This window comes from Neolamprologus multifasciatus, chromosome 17, assembly GCF_963576455.1.
Source record: "Neolamprologus multifasciatus chromosome 17, fNeoMul1.2, whole genome shotgun sequence".
NCBI classification, from domain to species: domain Eukaryota; kingdom Metazoa; phylum Chordata; class Actinopteri; order Cichliformes; family Cichlidae; genus Neolamprologus; species Neolamprologus multifasciatus.
Window position 1 is genome coordinate 11,773,363 of NC_140455.1, and position 24,436 is coordinate 11,797,798.

Here is a 24,436-nt window from a genome sequence, read left to right on the forward strand (position 1 = left end):
GATAAAATGTCTGGCTGGGATTTTTGCTGCGATTCAGAGGCCACATTGCCAACCCGTCTGACCAAGCACAGCAGGGTTTGGTGACTTGTATCGATTTCCCCGTCACAAGCGTGTGTTTTTCAAAACCGGGGTTAACTACTGGGATAGAAAGGGAGCGAATCAATACACAGTACACAACTCACACTGTCACCAGCAGGGACACGCTCAAAGGCAACACACACAAAGCAAATGCGTAGCAGGTTCAGAGCTAGCCAACCAAGGCATGGCACACACCTACAAGCAGTGGAACTCAAAACTGTCTCGCCTTGGTTGGCCGTGGCATGCACTGTGCAGTCTTCAAGGGGTACAGCAGAGACTGTTTTTCATTACTTTGCTTCTGTGCTTCAGCAAATTGGCTGTGAACTTACAATAATGTTAAAATACAGACTTTAATACTGTTTGTTCATGACCAAGTTGGATGGCCGGTGTTGGAGCATAAAAAGGTGTCAGAACTTTAAAAATGGCTACTCTGTTACTTTCATCTTCTTTTTGTCCAACAGCAAGATGACCTGAAATGTATTTATATACAGTGGGGCAAAAAAGTATTTAGTCAGCCACCGATTGTGCAAGTTCCCCCACTTAAAATGATGACAGAGGTCAGTAATTTGCACCAGAGGTACACTTCAACTGTGAGAGACAGAATGTGAAAAAAAATCCATGAATTCACATGGTAGGATTTGTAAAGAATTTATTCGTAAATCAGGGTGGAAAATAAGTATTTGGTCACCTCAAACAAGGAAAATCCCTGGCTCTCACAGACCTGTAACGTCTTCTGTAAGAAGCTTTTCTGTCCCCCACTCGTTACCTGTATGAATGGCACCTGTTTGACCTCATCATCTGTATAAAAGACACCTGTCCACAGCCTCAACCAGTCAGACTCCAAACTCCGCCATGGCCAAGACCAAAGAGCTTTCGAAGGACACCAGGAAAAGAATTGTAGACCTGCACTAGACTGGGAAGAGTGAATCTACAATAGGCAAGCAGCTTGGTGTGAAAAAATCAACTGTGGGAGCAATCATCAGAAAATGGAAGACATACAAGACCACTGATAATCTCCCTCGATCTGGGGCTCCACGCAAGATCTCATCCCGTGGGGTCAAAATGATCATGAGAACGGTGAGCAAAGATCCCAGAACCACACGGGGGGACCTGGTGAATGACCTGCAGAGAGCTGGGACCAAAGTAACAAAGGTCACCATCAGTAACACACTACAACGGCAGGGAATCAAATCCCGCAGTGCCAGACGTGTTCCGCTGCTGAAGCCAGTGCATGTCCAGGCCCGTCTGAAGTTTGCCAGAGAGCACATGGATGATACAGCAGAGGATTGGGAGAATGTCATGTGGTCAGATGAAACCAAAGTAGAACTTTTTGGTATAAACTCAACTCGTCGTGTTTGGAGGAAGAAGAATACTGAGTTGCATCCCAAGAACACCATACCTACTGTGAAGCATGGGGGTGGAAACATCATGCTATGGGGCTGTTTTTCTGCCAAGGGGACAGGACGACTGATCCGTGTTAAGGACAGAATGAATGGGGCCAAGTATCGTGAGATTTTGAGCCAAAACCTCCTTCCATCAGTGAGAACTTTGAAGATGAAACGAGGCTGGGTCTTCCAACATGACAATGATCCAAAACACACCGCCCGGGCAACAAAGGAGTGGCTCCGTAAGAAGCATTTGAAAGTCCTGGAGTGGCCTAGCCAGTCTCCAGACCTCAACCCCATAGAAAATCTGTGGCGGGAGTTGAAAGTCCGTGTTGCTCGGCGACAGCCCCAAAACATCACTGCTCTTGAGAAGATCTGCATGGAGGAATGGGCCAAAATACCAGCTACTGTGTGTGCAAACCTGGTAAAGACCTATAGTAAACGTTTGACCTCTGTTATTGCTAACAAAGGTTATGTTACAAAGTATTGAGTTGTATTTTTGTTATTGACCAAATACTTATTTTCCACCCTGATTTACGAATAAATTCTTTACAAATCCTACCATGTGAATTCATGGATTTTTTTTTCACATTCTGTCTCTCACAGTTGAAGTGTACCTCTGGTGCAAATTACTGACCTCTGTCATCATTTTAAGTGGGGGAACTTGCACAATCGGTGGCTGACTAAATACTTTTTTGCCCCACTGTATAACGAGCAGAGCAGCACACTCGATAACCCGGATACCTGCTATGCAGCTTTGCTCCTCTGACATAAAAACTCAACCAACAACTGTAACTGTAGCAAACATAGAACAAATCAGTATGAAAGAATGTGGATGCTATGATCTCTGCTGTCTATAATTTCCCATGGCAAACCCAGGATGTTTCTGAGATGAAACAAGTGCTCAATATAGTAGACGCATACAGGAGAAGTAAATGTCTTAGACAAACCAACCAAGCAGTACTCAAGGGAAATGTTGTCCAAAGCTCTTGACTGACGGGAAGCCAAATAAACAAAAAAAAACTGTCAGTCTGCTGCTAATCTGCACAAGCATATCAAGGGTTTAAAGAGAGCATTTATCTTGTTGAGGTCAGAGGCCAGAAGAGAATGGCCAGACTGCTTCAAGTAAATAGGAAAGCAACAGTAACTCCAATAGCTACTCATTAAAATAAAGGTATGCACAAGAGCGTCTCTCAGCATGATGAACTTTGACCCAGAACTCCTCACAGGCTCGTCGAAATTTGAAATTGACAGATTAAAAAAATGTTCCCTGTTTTTATAGTAGGGTCAGAATTTTGCTTAAACAACATCCTGTCTTGCATCAGTGGTTCAGGTTGGTCATGATGGTGTTATTTTATGGGGGATTGTACCAATTTAGCTTTGTTTCTACGCTGCAACTTTCCTAAGTGTTGTTGCTGACCATGTCCATCCCTTCATGACCAGCAAAGGGAAGATGGTCTCAAAGCTTCATATCATTTCAAATTGGTTTCTTGAGCATGACAATAAGTTCACTGTACTCAAATGGCCTCCACAGTCACCAGATCTCAATAGAGAGTCTTTGGGATGTGGTGGAAAAGGATATTTAGATGTGCAGCTGACAAATCTGCAACTGTGTGATGCACTCATGTCATTATGGACCAGAATTTCTCACATTTGTTTCCAATCTGTACCACAAAGAATTGAGGTATACCTGTTAGAGTCTCTGGTGAGTGTAGGTGTAATATTTTCTGATTATTTTCAGCTATTTATTTTTACTCTTTGACTCTACTACTGCAGCTTGTCATGAGTCACAGTTCAAAATAAACCCTGTTTAATTCTGCAGCCCCTGAGTTCATCTTCTGTCTAAAACAAGTTGTTTAGCTCATTTTACTCTTCCTTTAAGCCTACTTTTTTGATTGGCTCCTCCTCGCATGCAGAAGGTTTACACAGCCTGTGTCTTATGGTCATATTTTACATGGCTTCTCTTGTTGAAATCTCATGTAGCCAAGAGTAGAAAACACTGTGTGAGGCGGAGCTTTGAGACCAGTTTAAGTATTTGCCTCACAGGGATTGCGCAGATACTGATTTCATCATTTGAAACATTGACCATGTTTAATATGAGAGTTCATTATTGTAACAATGGGTCTGCCACAAACGATTATTTTGATAATCGACTAGTCAAGGATTATTTTTGCGATTAGTCCACTAATCAGATCATGCATCCATTGGACGAAAACGTACAACTTATTGCACCAGCATGTATCTGCTCTTATATAACTATCATTAGCTTACAGCTTTAAGTGTTTAATGTATGTGCTAACTAAAAATAAAGACAAGATGATAGTTTATTAAATTTGAATGAAATTTGCAGATTGTTTCGGTGAAGTTTAATAAACTTCTTGCTATCTAAAATATAACGGGACACCGGAGTATATTCTCGAGCATCTCACACTTCTGATAATCAGTTGTCTGCTTGACATTTATTCAGCTGTGTAAAAACTATAACTTTAATCTCAGCCAAACCGATTTACTCAGGAACAAATAAAATACTAAAAAAAAGCCAGACAATAACATTTTTAAGTTATCTAAGTGACTTATATGTTTAACCTGAGTAGCGAAAGACAGCAGTGGGTTTGAAAATGATTTGCCGGGAGTCCGGTGTTCTCACCGGCTCTAATGAGCCTTGCCCCCAGCGAGCTATTGAGCTAGTGGGTAACAGACGTCTCCGAAAACATCAGAGCGCTTTTGAAAATATGTGGTGTCTTGATAAACTGAGCAGATATTTGAAGTTTACACAGTTGCATTCTCACCTGAAAATATGTTAAACTTTTATTTTGTGACCCAGAAAGAATAATAAGAGTAATATTAAAACTAACTAGCTGCTGCCATTGTTGGAAACTGAGCTCAGCTGAGCTATGAATTCTGGGACACAGCTTCTTCTTCTTCTTCGGGTTTAACAGCAGCTGGCATCCTTGTACATTCAGTGCTGCCAATGTGAAAATAAAACACATAAACAACAATAACATTTAGTACATGAGAAAAACACTGGATATGATGAAAGTCACTTCCACATACGCACACACATTGATTCTGTTCATGTTTATTGTGCCCCAGCTCTTTGTGTATGAGCCACATATTCACAAAGAACTGTGTGTGCCAAGTGTCGTGTGCTTGTTAGGAACTGGCTGAGGTCGTTTTCTTTAATGTGAAAGTAGTGCTGACAGAGACACGAGGAGTTAGTAGGTCGCATATAAACAAACAGTCACAGCAGCTCCTCACAGTGCTGAAATTAATGACTGTGTTCGCCAGAAGAGCAGAGGGAATAAAGGACTTCCAAAGCTGAGCAATTAATCCTCTGACTTCGACATTAATGATTAGAGCCAAGTAGGAGTTCACCAGAAAAGATTCCCACTAACTAAACTTTGCAGAACAAGCCGCATCAACCAAAGAGATGGAGTTCATTAGTGTATGTCTGTGGGTACATTAGCGTCTTGAAGTTTTATGTTTTCTTAACATTTTATGTCCATTGAGCTTTGGTTCCCCATTGGTATCATGTATTCACAGTCTCTGACAGTGGTCTCCCACTGGGTCAGTGGATTTGAACCAGACGCCTACCACTCACTATCCAACGTTTTCAGCTTCCTCGAGGAGGCATTTTTCTTGCTTCTCTCTCAGCATTTACACACGTCTGCATATCCATTTGAAGGCAGTAGAGACCTCAGCAAAAACCATGCTCATGTTCTGACTCGATTCCTGCTGTGCATTGACATCTGGATGTCTTTGATGTTCCCACGGTGCAGAGCTAAAGGCCATGCTAAGCAGCAGCCTGGCCTGGTACATAATCTGGAACATGTGCAGCTCCAGATGTAAAGAAATAAAAAGAGCAAACTTATCGCAGCACAGCTGAAGGCCCGTCTTATCCGCATCTGCCTGTCAGCCTGTCTGTCTTGTCCCATTTCTTCCCTTCTTCTAAAGCTTCCTTTGTGTCTTTTCACTTATGCGCTGACAAAAGCGAGCTGACAAATGTAGTGCGTGCACATGCTGAATTTAAAGTGGAGGTGGAAGATGGAATCAGCCTCAAAGAGAACAACTCCCACTGAGCCAGGTGGGGGCTGAAAGGAAAGACGAGAGATAACTTTGATCATTTTTAGCTCTCAGTTAGATACATCTCAACTTTATTAGTGTTTGATGTGTCATAGTAGGACTGGAAGTATGACATATTTAGATACATCGTATCCCTCACCATGTCTCTTTAAGAACCAACTCAGATTGCCAAATAATGTTGAACACACAAGAAGCACAGTTTGTTTCAAACCCCCCATGCCTTTGAATAACTGCGTCATTACTGCATAGTGGCTCAGTGGACACACATTCTTATCTGTACACTTTGTACTGTTGTTCTGCTGCCTTTCTGGGCTGGGTCATTGATTCCAGTGGAATACCTGGGGATACCTGAAGCTACTTTTTGCCAAGTCACGAGCTGGTCACTGCAGTGGGTGGCTATGCATGTTTGATTTGGCATTTTTGGGCTGGATCCTGTCCCTGATGCAACCTCCAAAGGAATTTACAACAGTTCTTAATAGACTGGACCAAAACACACAAACCTAAACTAAGAGAATTAGATAAAGCCAGAGAGTAACCGAATACCCGGAACCACAGCCCCATTATTTTCTTGCTGCCTCGTTTCCCCCTTGCTGCTTCTTTCAAGGCGACACTCATATTTTGGTGACTCAGACACTCTCACCAGGAGCTGTGGGGTCAGACAGACTGTGATATGGCAAATGACTGAATTAATTATTGATCTGATGACTTTGATCTGGAGGTGACTGAAGGCACACAGACATGTCTGGCTACAACCAAGCAGTCTTGTAGTCTACCCTCTGTTTGTAGGTCTCCTATTTCTCTGGCTTATTTTCCATCACAGTGGACGTCTCGGTACATCAATTTTAGCAGCACAGTTACCCTAAACTGCTGATTATTATAAGGCCAGTGGGAGAGTTTGAGAAATCTTTCACCTGCAGTGTTGGGGAGTAACGGGATACATGTACCGCCGTTACGTATTTAAAATACAAAATATGAGTAACTGTATTCCGTTACAGTTACCGTTTAAAAAGTTGGTATTTAGAATACAGTTACTTTGTTGAAATAAATGGATTACACGGCGGTACTTCCCTGTTTCATATTGTGGCGGGTCAGGACTGTTTGGGTTTTGTTTAACAGCTACGTTCTGTTGTTCCAGGCGGCAGCGTTACGGTTGCCATGGTTACAGAGTGACGCTCTCTCGCTGCGTGTTTCCTGGGTGAGAGAGCGCCTTTTGTTGTTGTGCTAAGCTAATAGGCCAAATGCTACAGGTATAGCTCTAAAGAATGTAGCATCATAGGCAGTGTAGTCCGTGCTGCAGGGAGAATGGACTGCTGTACCCGTTATGTGTCTGTGAGCGTAAGGAGGGAGAAAAAGGAAAAGTACGAGCTGTCATCGAGCAAAAACGGGAGCTGGAAGCATGTAAATATAATAATAACCACTGCAGCCAAGAAGAGTGCCTGACGAGCCCAGGTGTAAGTAAGCTATTAAGACTCGACTGTACACTGTGTTCGTGTTTTCCTCCGAAACAATAAGTTCCGTTGGAGCAGCCTTTCAACGCCTCTCTTTGTCTCTCGCTAGCAAAGTTGACCCAGAGAACAAAGTAAAGCTAGTTTTCAGCTACGAGCCCGACACAGAACCCACCGTATTAGCCAGAGGTCCCTTTACTACGGTTCGGAGCCGCGGACCTTCAGTAACAGTAATAAATCACAGCAATAGTACATTCACGTAGTTGTAAACAACATGGTAATATATTAAGTAATCCAAAGTATTCAGAATACGTTACTCTCATCGAGTAACGTAACGGAATACGTTACAGAATACATTTTGGGGCATGTATTCTGTAATCTGTACGATGGAATACATTTTAAAAGTAACCTTCCCAACACTGTTCACCTGATACATTGTTGCAGGTCACCTGTATTTCAAGAGACATCTAGTGTTATATGTCTCCATCTAGTAGACATATGACCATTTCTGTCTGGGTTTGCACAGTCTCATCTTCTCAAAAGTGACTAATTGGTGTGAACTCTGTCTTAATCGTGACAGGTTTACAGAAGGTCCACGAAATACATTCAGGTGATTGTGCTTTTTGATTTGTCTTTTTTATCAGCGCGTTACCTAGAGTACAGTGCGTTAACGAGCTAACCGCGCTAACGCCGTGCAGCCCCACACACGGGTCGATCAGCGCCAACTCGCTAACGGAGATTTGCCACATTAATGCAGTTATGGCGTTAACGTCATTTTAACGAGATTAACGCTGACAGCACTAGTCTTTTTCTTGTTCCAGCAATTTGAACCTGTCTTAACTTAACTACATTGAATATCCAGATGAGGTTTTCTGGGCTTTTTTGTTCTTTCTTTCTCAAAACAATTATTTTCCACAAACCAAATTCGAGCATCAGTGTGATGGGATATGAGGACACAGCACTGAACACAAGTGGCACATCAATTGGATGTTTCCCTCTAACAGTTTAGCCTTGTGAAAAAAAAAAATCATCCACCGCTCCTGAGACTCCGGTGTTGCTGAGTCAGATAAAAGAAGGTTGCTTATGATCCAGTAATGATGACTCATCAGCTGCATCATTTCATTTCATCATTTCTTTGTAAAACCACCAGTCATTTAGATTTTTCACCAATCCGGTCAAAGTGTCTAGATACACTGGAACAAAATTAGATTTAAAATGTCTTTCACCATAATGAAAGTGTCTCATAAGCAGAATGTCAACATGCAAACAAGTACTAAAGGTTTAGCAGCACGGGTGTGTGTTAGTCAAACAGGCTGAGCCTAAAGGTGTGCCACAGTAATTGCTTTATTGAGCAGTCAGGTCAGGTCGACTCACTCCATTCAGCATTTCTAACCTGTTTACAAAAACATAATCAGTATTGGATTTGGTGGAGATTATGTGGGATTAGTCATTGTATGGTCTAATTTAAATAGCAGAGATCCATTAGTTTTAGTTTTAATGGAGAATTTTGTCTTTGCAAAGTCAGGAGGCTTGTTTCATTTGTATTAGTTTCACTCAATAGTTCTGGCGCCTTGTAGCCTAAATGCAGTTTCTGCCAGTAAAACAATCGCAAAGGGAAGAACAGAGTAGAGTTGTGCACAAAGTTTACCTGAGGGAGAGGATGAAATGGAAGAAGATGGAGAGGATGGGAAGAAAGAGAAGGCAGGTAATTTTTTTTTTAATAAGATGGGTTTTTTTTGTCCCCTGAGACTGAGGGTCCGAGTCTCGCACCAAGACAGATGTCGACTGATGTTTAGAGAGATAAAGTTTAAAGTTTAAAGGCTATCTATGATCACGTGTGTCCAGTTTAAGAAGAAGAAGGGGAGAACAGGTCGGGTATGGCACTAGAGGAGGACGGGGCAGCTTTGTAATAATCTGCAGAGTTCAGATTTTACTGCTGAGCTGTTAGTTCCTTCTGATGCACTGCTGAGTCCAGCAGGAAAAGCATATTTCAGTAATTAAGTTAGATAAAACTGAAATGATATCCTGGGGGGGAAATTAGGCTGGAGATAAGATGCAGACAAAAATGTGTGAAGATAATTCTACTAATTAAAACAACTGAACAACCAGGCAGGAGATAAATGTGTCAAAATTTGTCATAATTTGAAGTTTATCAAATCTATTAAGATTGTGTTATTTGTTAAGTTCTTTCAATTAAAAGCTGATTGATTTAGCATTTTCTTCTAAACACTGCAGATGGAGAAAAAGTGCACACTAATGCAGGAATATTTCTTAATGCAGAATGTGATATTCCTCCTACTGTTAAACCTCTTGTGGCTAATTAAATGACTGTTGTGATGCACCACTTTTGGACTTGCAGCCTGTAGGCTGTTCCAATGAAGACAGCTGTGTGGTGTGTTGGTTGTTAGCCCAAAGCTCACGTCATGTTAACAGTGATGATTGTAGACATGATGTTTGGGTCACTTTAGGACAGAATCAAATGTTTGCTTCTTTGTGAGTTCTTTGGACCTTGCACCCCTAATATATATATATATATATATATATATATATATATATATATATATATACAGTGTCAGTGTTTTTCACTTCCTCTGACTGTGGTCGATGTAGCTTTAGTGCTGAAAACTGCAAGACAAAAATTCCACAATTTAAAATCGGGCGCATTTATTTTATTTAAAGGTACAATGGCAGACTTTTTGATCTCATGAGAAAACAGCAAAATAACACTGTTGTATAAGAATATTTACAATGGAAGTGAAAAAGTAGAAAAAGACTCAAAGCAGCCTGAGAGCAGTCAGTGAGAGTTCAGTCTGAACAATCAGAAACTTCTTCCATTAATCCTCTCCTGCATTTGCCCCCTCATCATCAAAAGCAGACTTTTACCAGAGCCCCCTCACTTTAATCATTCATGTTAAACTGACAAACAAATTAAATTGATGAGCGGCTCTACCTTTTTCCGTTTCCTTAGCCGATTGTTTTCCCCCTTGCTTTGAATTTGCATACGTGATTGGCCTCTCTTGTACTAATACTTTTCTCATATGTTAATGTAGCCAAGCGAGAGCTCTAATTTAATACATCAGCGATAATGACCCTGTCTGGCCTGAAGATTAGTATGTTTAGTGTTCAAGTGAGAGTGTTTCAGTTCACACATCCTTTCAGCCCTGCACGCATCTCTTTGCATATTCACAGCAGCTCACTGGGATGCAGCTTTGTCTGCTTCTCTCATCTCTCACTGAGCACTGCTGATTTTTCAATCACAATTCCAAAAAAGGTTGACTTGCTAGTCTCTTATGTTTTATTCACAGTAGAACAAAGAAAACATATCAAATGTTTAAACTGAGAAAATGAAGATGTCTTCAAAACGTGGGGCTAGAAGCAGCAAAGAGCTGGAAAAGCAGTATTAGAGAGAAAGAGCTGAAAGAACATTTTGTAAATAGTTAGTAGTATTATTCCAGATATTTTAGAATAATGGTCCTCAACATAATATTGTTCATAAGATTTTGGTCTCATTATCTAGAGTACAAAATTCCATTAAAACATTCTGAGAATCTGGAGAAATGGCTGTGTGCAAGGGACAAGGCTGAAAATCAGTATTGGATGCCTCTGATGTTTAAGCTTTCAGGAAACAGTGAACAAAAACAGAGCTCATTCTGTCATATATCATTACACGGGCTCAGTAACACTTCTAGAAATCACTGTCTGCGAATGCAGTTCACCGTGCCATCCACAGATTTGCGCGATGGGTTAAAGATCTATCATGCAAAGAAGAAGCCGACCGTAAAGGATACTGTGGGCTGACACATGTCAGGGTGTGAAATATACAAGAGCGTGTCTTTCCAACAGAGCCTGGAATGTTAGTGTCAGTGCAATGGGCAACAAGCAGATTTCTTCATATTTGGACAGGCCTTTACTCTTGTTGGAAATAAGTTAAATGTTTTCATTTTTGGTAATTATTTTCTTCCATATTAACATTGGGGGCTTCGGTCAAATTCTCTCAGTGAAGAGAAGAAAAGGCTCTGAGTTTGTGTGTCGGTGTGTGTCTGTGTTTCTGTGTGTGCAGTCTCTGACAGAAGTGGGTTACCCTCAGCTAAGAACAAAGCAGGGAGTTTGCCACTTTGATTGGTGATGCCAAAGCCGAGCTGAGATGATTACAAGCTCCCTGGGAGGCCAGCGAAAACTGATTTGGCCAATTACCAGTACCACATAATAAAAACTGTACTCAATAATCACATCATAATTCAGCATCACTACTTATTAAGATAGAAGATGTGCGTGGGAAAATGACCCTGCAGGGAAAAAATGGACATTACCACAGAGACAAAAGCTTTAATCAAGATTTAAGGAGCTGAGGTGCTATTAAGCATCAGAGGTAATTACACCTTGATTAAACACCAGATAGGTGAGTGACTGATTGAATATGAGTGATTAAACATGGTGCTGTAGATACAGACTATGTAGGGACATTTGTTTTACAGAGGAAGTAGGAGTGAGGAAGTCAAGTTCAATGCTCGAATAAACATTTCTCAAAACTGAGGTATGAGTGCACTTGAAAGCTACTTTTTCCCCCACTGGTGTAAAGGTTACCAGCACATAGCAAATACCTCTGCTGTTCCAAAATGCTGCTATTACCTGATTCCTGCTAAGACTATAACAAGTACAACCTTCCTGAGCCAAGTCATGTGCTTTTCTTAAAAGGTATTGACAAAAGCACTGCTTTTAAAAAGTGATGTTACAGTTCAGAAAACAGCAGGTCCTATTACAGCAAAGTGAAGTAAAAGCTTTCCAATGTATTAAGTGCATTCAGTAACAAAAGCACATGAGAAGCCAAGTAATTAACTTTATCTATAAAGTATGTTTGATTAACCTATTACTCACCAACCAAAGTACACTTGTGACATCACCCACTGGCTTTGACATTTTAAAGCCTCAAAGGGACAAGAAGTGACTTTATACTGTATAGATGAGAAGTTGGAGTACAGTTATTAGCAAGCAACACTTAGACATATATCTGCTAATTGGTGCTAAGCAACAGACTCATTAAATACTATACTAAAATCCCCAGTTCTAAAATCCAACCTATCCAAACGTCTTGGATAGTTTGGAGCACACAGTAGGTAGTATTTCCTTCCCTTCACTCAAGTAGGTTCTGCAAATGGCCTTCTTCCTGTTAAAAGGGAGTTTTCCCTTCCCAGTGTTCCCAAGTTCTTGCTCATATTAGGGCCTTTGATTGTTGAACTTTTTCTCTGTTATTGTAGGGTCTTTAACCTACAAATATTACTACAAAACACCTTGAAGTGACAGTTGTTGAGCACTATATAAATGAAAATGAATGGAATTATTTAACAAAAAAATTCAAACTTCCTCGTATCCATAGAGATCAAAGGCATGTTTTGTACCATAATGTGAATAAGCCTTTTTAATTCTGGTAAGTTAAAGTTAAAATGGGAATCAGTGGCGATTGATTGATTGGCTTGTGGCCGGGGTGTCCAACTCAAGGCCTCAAGGACCAGTGTCCTGCAGGCTGGTCCTTGAGGCCCAGCATTACCCCAGTGATGCTTTCTATTGGGCAAACTTTGTTGATGATAAACCAAACAGTCTCTATAAACACATTGTTTTTAATGTGATAGTCAATTATTTAGTACTTATTTTAGCTCTAAAAGCATCATTTGCTTGAAGGTGAAATGGAGAAACCTTATTTTACACTGTGCCCACTGACAGCTGGGACAGGCTCCAGCTCCCCTCAGACCCTGAATTGGCCAAACGGTTAAGAAAGTGGGTGTGCGTCTGGACCATGCTATTAGGAACACCCACACTCTGCCATTGATTCTTAACATCATTATTCCACCTGCACACAGCATGGCTGTTTCCAGCTCTGCCAGCATGCAGCTTTGGAAAAATCTTCAAGTTGTGTTAAGACAAATGTGAATACAAATCATTTTTGAGAACAGCCTAATCTAACTTGACGGCCACTGAACTGTCCGTGGACTCTCTCGCCACTATCTTGAGGCGTCCTTTGTTCAAACACACAGATTGACCTACAGTCAGACTGTAAGATTTTTGTGAATTTTCTCTTTGGGGTAGATTGCAGAAGATTGCATGAGCGTTACGTTGGATTCAGCTTAGCATCCAAAGCGAGTACACGAGTGGGAGTGAGCTCTTTGGTTTTGTTGACTCCTTTGTTTGGTGCTCAGTAAATGTCTGTTTTTACTCCTGTTTCTTTCGTCACTCTTTCCTGCTTATTCTTCAGGGTGCAGGACTGATTGGATATCAAAAAAGCTATTTTAATTAGGTGGTATACATGAGGATGGGAGGGATTACACGTCGGATTACACATTAAAAATAGCCCCTTCCCACTTTGCATGCTTCCCTGTCTCTGTGTCTAATCTGGCTGTTGTCTGAATAATGCTGTTAATCCACAGCAGCTCCCGAAGAAACAAACAAAATCCTCATTTCAGCGTTAATGAACGATAATTATTACAGATGGAGTCCTTCAGGCGTGTTTGTAATTAAAAGACAACTCACACACACAAACGCAAGCGCACAAGGAGTAAACAAGTCAATATTGTGCACACTCCTCCAGAACAGAACAAACAGGCTGTGGGAGTTTTCTGACTTAAAGTAACTGGAGCGATTAACATTTACACCTTCTTCTTTTTTTTCCCAGAATATGATTATTTTTAACCTCTGTCTGAAGACATCTCAGTTTTCAGTGCAGAGGAATTTGAAACATGGTGCCGCGTCTCTTCGGGGGAGTGCAGGAGGTAAAAGGGACAAGTGTTTGGTCCACTCATCCACACAGTCAGCAGCTGGAGCTGCAGCAGAGTCTCAAACAGCTCACAGAGGCAATTTACGGCACTTATGCTCTCTCCTTTCTGAGTCATATCTCCATCAAGGGTTTGCACATGCACAGTTTCAGATCAAGTCTGAATCAAAATGCAAACGGTCTTGAATAATTATCCACAAGCTGCTTTAAAGACAAGATGTTCTGCATAAAAGGACAGAGGGCAGAGCCATAACAGCAACAGTCTGAGGTATAAAAAGCACCTGTGCAGTTAAAAACTGCTAAAATAGTTTGTGAAGTCTCTCTCCCAGCAAGTTAAATTTCTACCATGCATGCATACAGTTTTTACCACATTATGGCTTAACGGCTGAATCCAAACACGTTTGCTCGTACAACACGATCACTCTAAAAATGTCACTGCAATAACAAGGACAGCAGTCTTCCATCGTCCATCACATGGTTAAAGGTGATGTCTTCTTCTGCTGTGCACATGCACAACAGCATGATTAGCCGATATTGGCCTTCTTTAGCTGTTGATTGCCGGGGGCAGGACATATTTTTAATTAGATTGCTTGAATATAAACTGTGGTTGGGCACACACCTTCCCAGAATGGCAACTACACCTCAGTAACTGCAGTAGAGCTGTTTGTTGGTAATACGGAGTCTAAACACAGTATGAAGGTTCTCAGTCATCCAGGTCATCGTAGTCTAAGGAGCTTGGAAAGAAAAGCGTCTGGACTTCTTTAAGTTGCTTGAAACTCGTGAAACATGAAACTCTTTCAAGCAGCTTAAAGAAGTCAAGACGCTTTTCTTTCTAAGCTCCTTAGAATAAACACAGTATATTGATAATGCCTCAGTTAAGCAAAATGTAATCAGCTGTAATAGCTTGATCATTACCAAAAGAGCAGCTAGTGTTCATTGTCATTTTCAAAGCTCTGACACTATGTGTATAGACTCAATCAATTCTCTCCGTGTCTGTGTTTCAGTCACTGTTTTGTGTGAGATTTATTTGATCCTCTGTCAACCTCTCAGTTTCACAGTTCCACAGACGGGTATAAATGCAAACAATGAAATCACTCACTGCAGCTTAGGCCCCACATTAATTCAACACACTATAAGACTTCAGTGTGTCTGAGTTTACATTTAAACACTTTCGTTCAGTATTCTTTGAGTGTCTCTGTTACTCTTTCATTGTTCTTATAACCACTGTATGCTTTCTGCGTTGGGCGTTGCCATTATCGCCAATCATTTTCAGCGTCAGACACTGAAAGTCTCTGCACCAGCATCTATTAATACTACAAAGCATGCAACTTGCAAATGCTGACAGTGCGTTATTCTAGTTATTATGCAGGAGCTTAACGTGTTTCACTGAGCGCGCTGGAACATAAACACGTGTTTCATTCTAACGGTGGAATTCGGCCTGTGCTTTTTAATCTGTGGTTCGCTTTTCAGACTGCACACTGATGCCACAGCAATGGTAAAAGTTTGAAACTGGGACATTGCGTCATTGTTGTGGTTTTAACATCTAAGTTGCACTACTTGTCGAATTCTAAGGCTTCAGTAGGATAGAAGTACACCTGTGTGTCCTTATATGAGATCACACAGGGGCTGAGGCACAGAAGCCCATCTGTGAGAGGCCAAATGAAATTCTCGGTTAAGAGGCTGGAAGTAAATCTCAACACAGGGAATGACAAATCAAACAGAACAGCTCTTAAGCTGCTGTGAATGAGCGTCCTGTCAGGAGGAAGTTGGACTCACTGAAATCTGCCAGTTTGCTGGTAATGAAGGAAGTGCCTTTTATTTGTTATTGAAACCATCCATCCATTTTTGTTCATTTATTCAGTTCAGGGTCGCAGTGGGGCTGGAGCCCATCCATGTCCATGTCACAGGGCGCTGTGCCAGTGTACACCCTCAACATTTGTTTCAGAGCCAACACGTTGACCATTCATGCTTACCTTCCAGTTAATCTAACCCCATGCATGTCTGTGGACTGTGGGGAGCACCCAGGGACACGGCGCTAACCACCACACCGCTGCGTCCCCCCATGATTGAAACCACCTAAGCAAAAGAATTTGCTTTTTAATGTGTGCTTCATGGAGGTTGCTTTGAATGCCCCAGTAAGGCCTAATTTAGATTTTTGCTGGGAATCTGTGTAGAGCCTACGACATAACCAATGCAAGAGGCCGACATCATTGCCCGCATTCATGCTCGTGCTGCTGTGTTACTGTATGTGTTGTTTACCTTGTAGTCATCTTCCATGTTTTCTATGCGGTGTAAACTGATAGCAAGAGCTTCCCACTGTTGCCAAGTACTTGCTTGGAGATCATCTGACTGTTGGGGTTTGCTCTGTATTATTGTAGTGTCTTTACCTTACAATATAAACCGCCTTGAAACCACCGTCTCTCACTGGCGTATTCAAAAACCGAGAAGAGAAAGTAGTTGGAAATGCACAAGCAGAATCACCAGGACTGAAGCCAGGCCGATCACTATAGCTGTAGGCTCTTCTTTGATTTCTTGGGAGAGGCACGTCAGATTTTGGTGTAGTGTTTCAGAAGGGTTTGATTTTATGATGTAGAGATACAGAGACTGTGTGTCTGTGCACTGTTTACATGTTGCTCTGACATTAGTTTAGCTCAGTGGTTCCCAAACTTTTTTCGCTGGGCCCCGCTTTGTTTTACAGAACAATGTTTTCCGCCCCCCCCCCCCCCCTCGCGTGCGTGCGCACACACACCCATATTTTGCTCCATTGCGGTTTATTTCACACCTCAAACATTTAGTAAACAATTAATGAAATACAAGTAATCTGCAATAAATTACAGGTAGTAAGAAAATAAACTACTAACTCTTTTATGCTACGTCCGCACCTACACGGGTATTTTTGAAAACGCAGCTGTTTCGTCCACACGTAAACGCCGTTTCGAATCACCAAAAACTGAGATTTTTTAAAACTCCCTTTTTGCGTTTACGTGTGGACGAGGAATACAGAGTTCGTCATGCAACGTCAAAGGTATGTTCCTTTTTTCACGTCAGATGTGCGCCACGTTATTGCTTACATGAGAGGAATTGCAGAATGGCAGATAGTCAGATTAACAGTATTTTGTCTCTATCTTCAGGTTTTACACGCTTACATAAACACGCAGTTACTGTCCCTCCATTTAGAAAGGCAGAGGCGTCACGGTGTGATTATTTTATGTGTAGTTGGTTTTTTTTTCTTGTGTAATAATGTTCAACATTGCTATCAATACATTTTTTAAAAACAAAATGCCTCTCTGTGCAAAATGGGTTTAAAAACATAAACAGCTGTAGGATGCTGTTTGTCCGTGATTTGAACCGGGGGACAAATCGTGGCAGGATCAGCCTGATGTTATTTGTATCCTGCTGTAACTTTACTGTATAAAGAGCTAACATCTCCAAAATGTCAGGAGTTGTTAGTCATTACAACAAGTGTTTGTGAACTAAAAATCAAGAATGTGGGATACTGTTTGTCCGTGATTTGGAGAGCCCAGCGCTGCTCCCGATGAAGGGAAAACCAGTTCTGCAGGGGAGACCTACCTCGGCACTTGTGCAGGTGAAACCAAAGGGAAGATATGCGTCACCATATTTTCTAGTCTTTGGCTTAGAATAAAGTTGGTTTGGAAACATATTCAGCGATGCTTCATCTCCTGCTTTGCGTTTGTGTGGGCGCCCCGTGCAAGCAGTGTCCAAGCTTTGTTGTTGTTTTTTTTCCCTTTTTCATGCCGCGCCCCCCTGCAATGGCTCTTGCCCTCTGCAAGGGCCCCACACTTTGGGAAGGTCTGGTTTAGCTGGTGTTTATTTTTCAAATCTTATTTTCTTCTAACTTTGAAAAGAATCCATCATGCAGACTGGATTTCTACCTATGTGAGCCTTTGTTTTACCAGGGTAGCACGTCTCACAGCTGTATTAAGTTTCAGACTTTTGAATTCTTAAATATTTTCTTTTCAAAGTAGGATAAATGTTGTTGCTTTTTTGGTATAGAACTCAAATGGATCCAGTGTTGTTGAAACGTTACTTTCAAGCACAGGAATACTTGGAAAGTAAGAGTTTGCGCACATCTTTGAGAATTTCCCTCAGTTCTTTTATGAATTCCGGTTCTCAGTGTCTCTTGTCTCTTTCTGCAATCCCAGACTGGCTCCATGATGTTGACATCAGAGCTCTGTGGGGATCATAGCATCTGTAGCAGGACTCCTTGTTCTTCACTTTTTATAACTGTGGCTGTATGTTTGGGCTCATTGTCCCATGGTACAAGGAATTTGGGACGATCAGAGTCCCTCCTGATGGTAGTGCATGACGACTACAAGTCTAAAAAATGCTTGGCATGGTATTGTACATTAAGATGCTGAATACACAAGTTTACGTTAGGTGTCACACTCCCAGAGGAAGCACAAAGTGTAGTATTAAACTTAAGATAATAGATAATCATCTTATTTTTGGACTGTGATGTAAGTATGTTGGACTGTGGGACATAGAGAGGTGCATGGTAAAATGATTCATATTTAATGAAAGCAGACACTTGTTTTGGAAGGTGATCAGAGATCCCATTTGTTTAGAGATAAGAGTGATTCCACCACTTTATTTTCCATTTAAAATTACAATGGTGTCACAAGGCCCCACAAAGAAACATGGGATGGATTTAACCAATGTATTGTAGTTAATCGTCCAGGCCTAGTGTTTGAAATGTAACCACACTGCCATGTAGGGTTTTTTAAAAAATCTTTTTTTAGAAACTGGTTACCTTCCAAATAAAGTCACCTACATTTTCGTATCATCACTTCAGTCATCATTGCTGCTGGTCCCAACCCTAACCCTAATTCTAACTAGTGATGTTCCCGGCAACTGTTTCTGGACAGTTTAATAGACAGTGACAAAAATTGTCTATTGTTTTTCTTCATTAATGAATCATACTTGAAATGGGGCTGTTTGGTATGTTGCATTATGCATTATAAACATTGCACATTATATGTGCAAAAAGGAAGGAAGAAGAAGAGTCTCTCCAGAGTGTCCTGGGTTTACCCTGGGGTCTCTTCCTGGTAGGACATGCCCGATCGGAACACCTTACCCAGTAGGCAACCACTTGAACTGGTTCCTTTCGATGTGGAGGTATAAGGGCTCTACCCTAAGCCCCCCACCAACTGACTGAACTCCTCACTGTCTTTTCTGTCCGTTGTATCCACAATCACATTCTTTTGCCTTTAAAACAACTAACAATAATAATAACAATAATGAAAACATAGCTTTAAAGATTTATGGCCTTTATCATAAACAATGCTCCTTCTGGCGGCAGATGGCTCCATAACATTTAAGACACAGCAATTTACCGACACTGGGCATCAATCAAAATGTTAAACGACTACCACGTCTGGTACCAACTAGTGCCAGTAGCAACAATTAGTCAGCTAATCGTGTACATCCCTAATGAAAATTATTTTTACTTTCATAAAATTTTTCTCTCAAGTCTTGGCATTTAGGGAGCAAAGAGTAACTATTCTAAGTGACACACTCCAAAAGACATCCGCTTTACCTTTCTCCAAAATACAGAATTAGGATAAGGTTATCGCTGATAATGATTTAAAGCTTTTCAATCTAGGCTTTCCAAACAGGGGAAAATTCTATATAAAGAGGTTAAAAAGGGATGGCCATTAATCTGACTCTGACCCTAGATGGTTTGCCTTTGACTGCGTGGATCAAACAGGTTAATTGTTTGCTTGGTGTGATGGATTGCTTTTTGAACATGGAGATGGATGGAAACGTCTATATATTTGATAAAAGCAGCTGCATATTTTGGAAGATGCGTGGAAGGTCACACATGTCCTCGTTGTCCATTTAATCTAAACTGCTGTCAGGAAATGCATTCATCCAGCACTACTGCATACACTTAGAAATGCATTCCCAGTAATGTCCATGAAGACTAAATATCTTTTTTTAAAAACCTTTAAGTCTTTTGTGTTTCACTGATGGTATATTTAGCCAGGACGAGCTGACCTCCAGTCCCAGTGGAAATGCCTGCATTTTAACATAGCACAATGGAAAGCCTTTGAATTTGCATTCATTTTAGTGAGCCATAAAAGCAACAGAGATTCAGAGCTGGCTCGGGGACTGTCCGGCAGTGAAATGCCCATAAATAGTGATGATTAACTGCATCTGTGTGTAAATGAGCCAGCCAGTGACACTCTGGCTCATTTTCAAACAGCGGGTTTCACCTTTTCACCATGCAGAGAGGAAACCTGCAAAAACATTTAACGCTGAGACTTACACATACATTTTTCAGAGTACAATGGAGGCTGTGTCACAAACACCTCTCTTCCTGGTGCCCTTCACAGGCTGCTGTGGAGTTACTACATTACAAGGTCTTTCCGTTGACTCTCCATTGCAAGGTAATGTAGAAGTGTGTGGCCTCATTGTCTGGTGGGATCAGCAAGGATGTTTTTTGGCCAATGGAACAGGAGACTATTGATCCAGAGATCACTCGATTACCTTGACGAACAGTCAGAACATAAGAATAATGTTCGCAGGCAGGCCAAACATTCCAGAAAGATTCATAAATTAGCCTCCAGTTTCATCACAGCTTTAATTAAGCAAATCTGTGCTAGTATACCATTTGTTAGCAATGTCAAGAACCTGTTTTTCATTTGTGGAAAAATGCTTAGTTGAATTATTTAAAGAAGTGTGTTTGTGGAACACAAAAGCATAAATCGCAGTCATGCCAATACACAGAAACTTAGAATGACGCACACATAATAAGCACTTATTTGGTGGCAGGAAGTGCAGAGTTATGGTTAGTGATGCTAACGACTTGCTCGCTGATGTACTGTATTAGCTAACTCTTAAAGAGCATTATTTTCTGCAATATTGTTTTTGTTAAGTATCACATAAACCACTAATTGATTGCCTGTTGAACCAATTCAAAGTTTGAGATATACAACATCAGAAAATACTGAAATATTCGAATTTTCTAAGCCTGAGGTTGCATCGTCAGTTTGCTTATATTTACTGCTGCAAATGCTAAAGATATTTGAAAATCAGTGCAGTTAATATTGTGCAAATGTTTGGGCTGTTTCAGAAAATGGGCTGAACATTGCCACTTTCTTAAAAACACACAACTGCTGTGGCACCAGATATTTACAGACGAGGACTGTTGTTGTTTATTGGTTTGATTTTACCCACCAGGTGGCACCAAAATAGTAAGATTATCGGTAAGGTTTCGATCGTACTTCCAAGTTTGACATTTCTTTTTCTTTGCACTTCTCTTCTCTGCCTTCTGCGCGCTCTAAAGTAACAACATGTATCCTTTTCCGTTCTTCACTTAGCTCTTTCTCTCTCCTTGAAGTCGATGCCCTCTGTATCCAGTTGATTCATAATATCAGATCACATTTCCTCGGGCCTTTTGTCTAATGGGCTTTTTGCAGATCTGCTGATTGGGATGGCAAGTGAAATATTTGTGTGTGCACAAGAGAAGTCAAGGTTACCCTTTGATACGCCATCTGATTCCAAATAGCTATATTTTCTCCACATTTATCTGATGAAGACAATGTACCTTTCAGATATGCGTACACAGCTGCAGCTATGCTCTTTAGCTGTTGCCTTCCCCAAAGTGTCCCCTTGTAGCAGTACTGTTTGACTAAGCAGAAACAGCTTGACTAGTACAATGATTGATATCTGATACTTTGTGTCTTACTGAATGCTTTCCGAGAACTATTTCTCTCCAAGAGGTAAGATCGTCTGTCTTAAGTGGACTGAACCTGAGCTGTCTTTTTGTTTTGTTTTGTTTTTTTTGCTTTTTCTCATCCTGTATTTTTCTGCTTGATTGTTCCTGCCTATGTTTGTGCATGTGTTGCTGCAGTGGTGTTATTTTGTTGTTGTATTGTTTTATGTATTATTCTGTGATATCAGTGGATCTACTACGCTTTGCCACCTAGATCCCCCCCATGTAAATGCATTGTCATGAAAAACCTTTGAATCGTGGTGTTAAAATGCAAAGCTGCAGAGCGCGTCATAAGAACGTGACATGTTTGAAGAAACGCTCTACAAAAGATGAATTTGGTTAGAAAAGTTTGCCCAGTAGTTTGGAAGGGGAAAAAAATAAAAGAACTTTTTAAAACACCAATCAGAAGTGTTCGTTTCAGTGGAATATTTCTTTGTTTTCTCTCAAGATCCAAGTTAGTGCATCCCAGAGTAAACTCCCACCAGTATTGCCTAAGACTTGAAAGGTCTGCAGCTTTGCAGCATGCTCTTTTAAAAGCAGACATGTTCTTTTTTTTTGAAGTCCTACTGTGTATTCACCTACCCCTCTCTCTCTCCCTTTCTGCTCTTTCCCTCTCCATTTTTCTTTTGTGAACAGTTGATCAAAGTATGTTTGAGAACTCCATTGCGCAGCAGCAGAGTCCCCAGACCTCAAGGCCGGGGCCGTCCTCGACCCGGCGCGCCGCTGCGACGACTAATTCGAACCCGGGGTCCAGCTGCGTGGACTCGCCCTCCTCTGGAGGACAGCAGAGGCTGAAAAATGCCATTAACCTGGGCAAGGCAGTCGGGGCAAAGGTTAGTGCGACACAAGCAGAAACGGGACATTGAGCTCAGCAGGTCCTGTATTCTTTTACCCTTTGAAATAAGCTCATATAGTGTGACTTATTGAAAGGAACGCAGGTTTAAGCTCTTTTTATTCTTTCAGCTGAGCCGATAAACATTTGTATCAAAACTACCTGCAAAGGTTAAACCTTTCTCTCCTTCTCGTCTCTCCTTCTTTCAGGTCAATGACTTGCTAAGAAGAAAAGAGCCCAGCAACCTCGGAGACATTGGGGTCACGGAGGTCAACAAGAATGTTGGTGCAGTTTGGAGCTGCATGGAGCAACTCAGTCAGACTGCTGCCAGCAGGTATGCACCCTCATATCCACACACACATTCATACGTCATCTTAATACTGAGCAAACTGCTTCCCCCAAATAATTAACAGGCTTCTACGTCAAAAGATTTTAGGACGAATATGTGAAACTCGGAGGCCTTTCCACACGTATAATTAATTAATAAACCCAGTGAAAGACATTATCTTAATTTATTCAAAAATATTCCATTACCTATACTGAGCAGAGGACGTATCTATCACTGCAGAATTGGGTTGTGGGTCAGAAAAGGTGAATAATTTACGATTTTTCCTGTGAAATGTGGCTTTAAATTAATGATGATACATCAAAGGTGCCTGGGAGATGCCTGGAATTGAATAAGTCAGTTTTTCACTTTGAAGTTTTCAGTTATGGGGGGTTTATTTTATTTTTGGTTTTTTGAATATGTCGATTTGACTTGTTTATGTACTCTCATAAATGTACTTTGAAGGATTTTTTGTCTGTTCTCCTAAAGATTGGCTGAGTAAAAGTCATTTTTCAGCCGCTCAGGTTCCATTTATCTCCATTTGCTGCACCCAGAACAGATTTAGCTTCATTTAGCAGCGATCTAAAGATTGTTCTGGACCACCAGCTGGTTCGGCAGACTTATAGCTGACTCACTTCTCATTTTTGAATGCATGAGATGAGGTGCGCAGGACCTTCCCCTGTTCCCCAGACAACGCAAGTCCTGCAAAGCCTCTGACCTCCTTAACAAGGTTTATGTTTTTTTCTTGGGTTTTTGATGTTAATGATGCTGTTTTTGTGACAAAACGGTGCATTTTCTGAGGACAGACAGCACAGCAGTGCTTATTGACTGTCTCCGCCTGTCAGCTGCAGTGAAAGGTCACACAACAGTAATAATTTGTGATCGCCTTGGCCTCTAGCTACAGGATTACGTGCTGACGTTGCTGGAACAGCTTAAGAATTTAGAGTGTTTTTTGTAAACATGCTCACTGAACTCAGCGAGGAGCTCCGAACACGAGCGAACGTAGGTTTAAGCTCTTGTTGCTTCTCTCCAGCCGCCTTCCTCCTCCATCACTCAGCTTGTTCTTATTGGTAGGCAAGAGCAGCTTTGAAGTTTGAGTCATCCTCCCAGGTTTCATTCTTCTATCAGTGACGCTGAAGCGGCATGCAAACTTTGGATGGCCTTTGTTCGACAAAGTTTCATTCAGTTAAAATATGAAACAATTGGTGCTTCTTTGATGCAACAAACGGCCCCTGACAGGATTCTATTATTCTGCACAGCGGGCCCATCAGCCAATTAGCTGTCAATTTTTCTTGACATGTTTAGTCATAGTCCCGCCCACAGTTTTAATGTGTACCGACTGCAAAATCTGAAGTTCATTTTGTCCTGCTGCGTTTTTTCTTTGCCTGAATAGTTTGTGCCTATTGTAAATGCAGCATTACATATGGGTTATTTATGGGTTGCTTCCCTAGTTATTACGAACCCTAGCTTCAGTGTTTGTGCCTGTATGTAGGCTCTGTGACAGGTCATCTGCTTTTATCTGCATCCAAATGCAGTTCTAGAATGTTTTACACAACGTAACGTTGTTATGAAGGAGGAAACTATCCATCAGAGCCTAAATTGTTTTTGTAAAGCAACAGACAGTGCCCGAGAGAGGTGAAGAACAGTGCAGGCATTGGAGACAAATGTCAGGGGCAATTTGTGACAGATGGATAGTGGTGAGAGTGAAAGGGAAGGTTTACATGATGGTAGTAGACCTGCTACACTATGATTTATGGTTTATAGAGGGTGGCACTGAAAGAGAGACT

The 24,436-nt window shown here is 41.2% G+C and overlaps 1 protein-coding gene across 3 annotated transcripts in view; it reads left to right on the forward strand.

Moving 5' to 3' along the window:
* The window catches only part of LOC146498994 (carboxyl-terminal PDZ ligand of neuronal nitric oxide synthase protein-like), a 240,285-nt gene that overhangs the window by 203,664 nt on the left and 12,185 nt on the right, over nt 1-24,436 (forward strand). For all 3 annotated transcript variants that reach the window (XM_085138060.1, XM_085138059.1, XM_085138061.1), the window contains exons 11-12: nt 22,129-22,325; nt 22,534-22,658. In XM_085138060.1, coding sequence (XP_084994186.1) covers nt 22,129-22,325; nt 22,534-22,658 — 322 coding nt within the window. The remainder of the gene's footprint in view (nt 1-22,128; nt 22,326-22,533; nt 22,659-24,436) is intronic.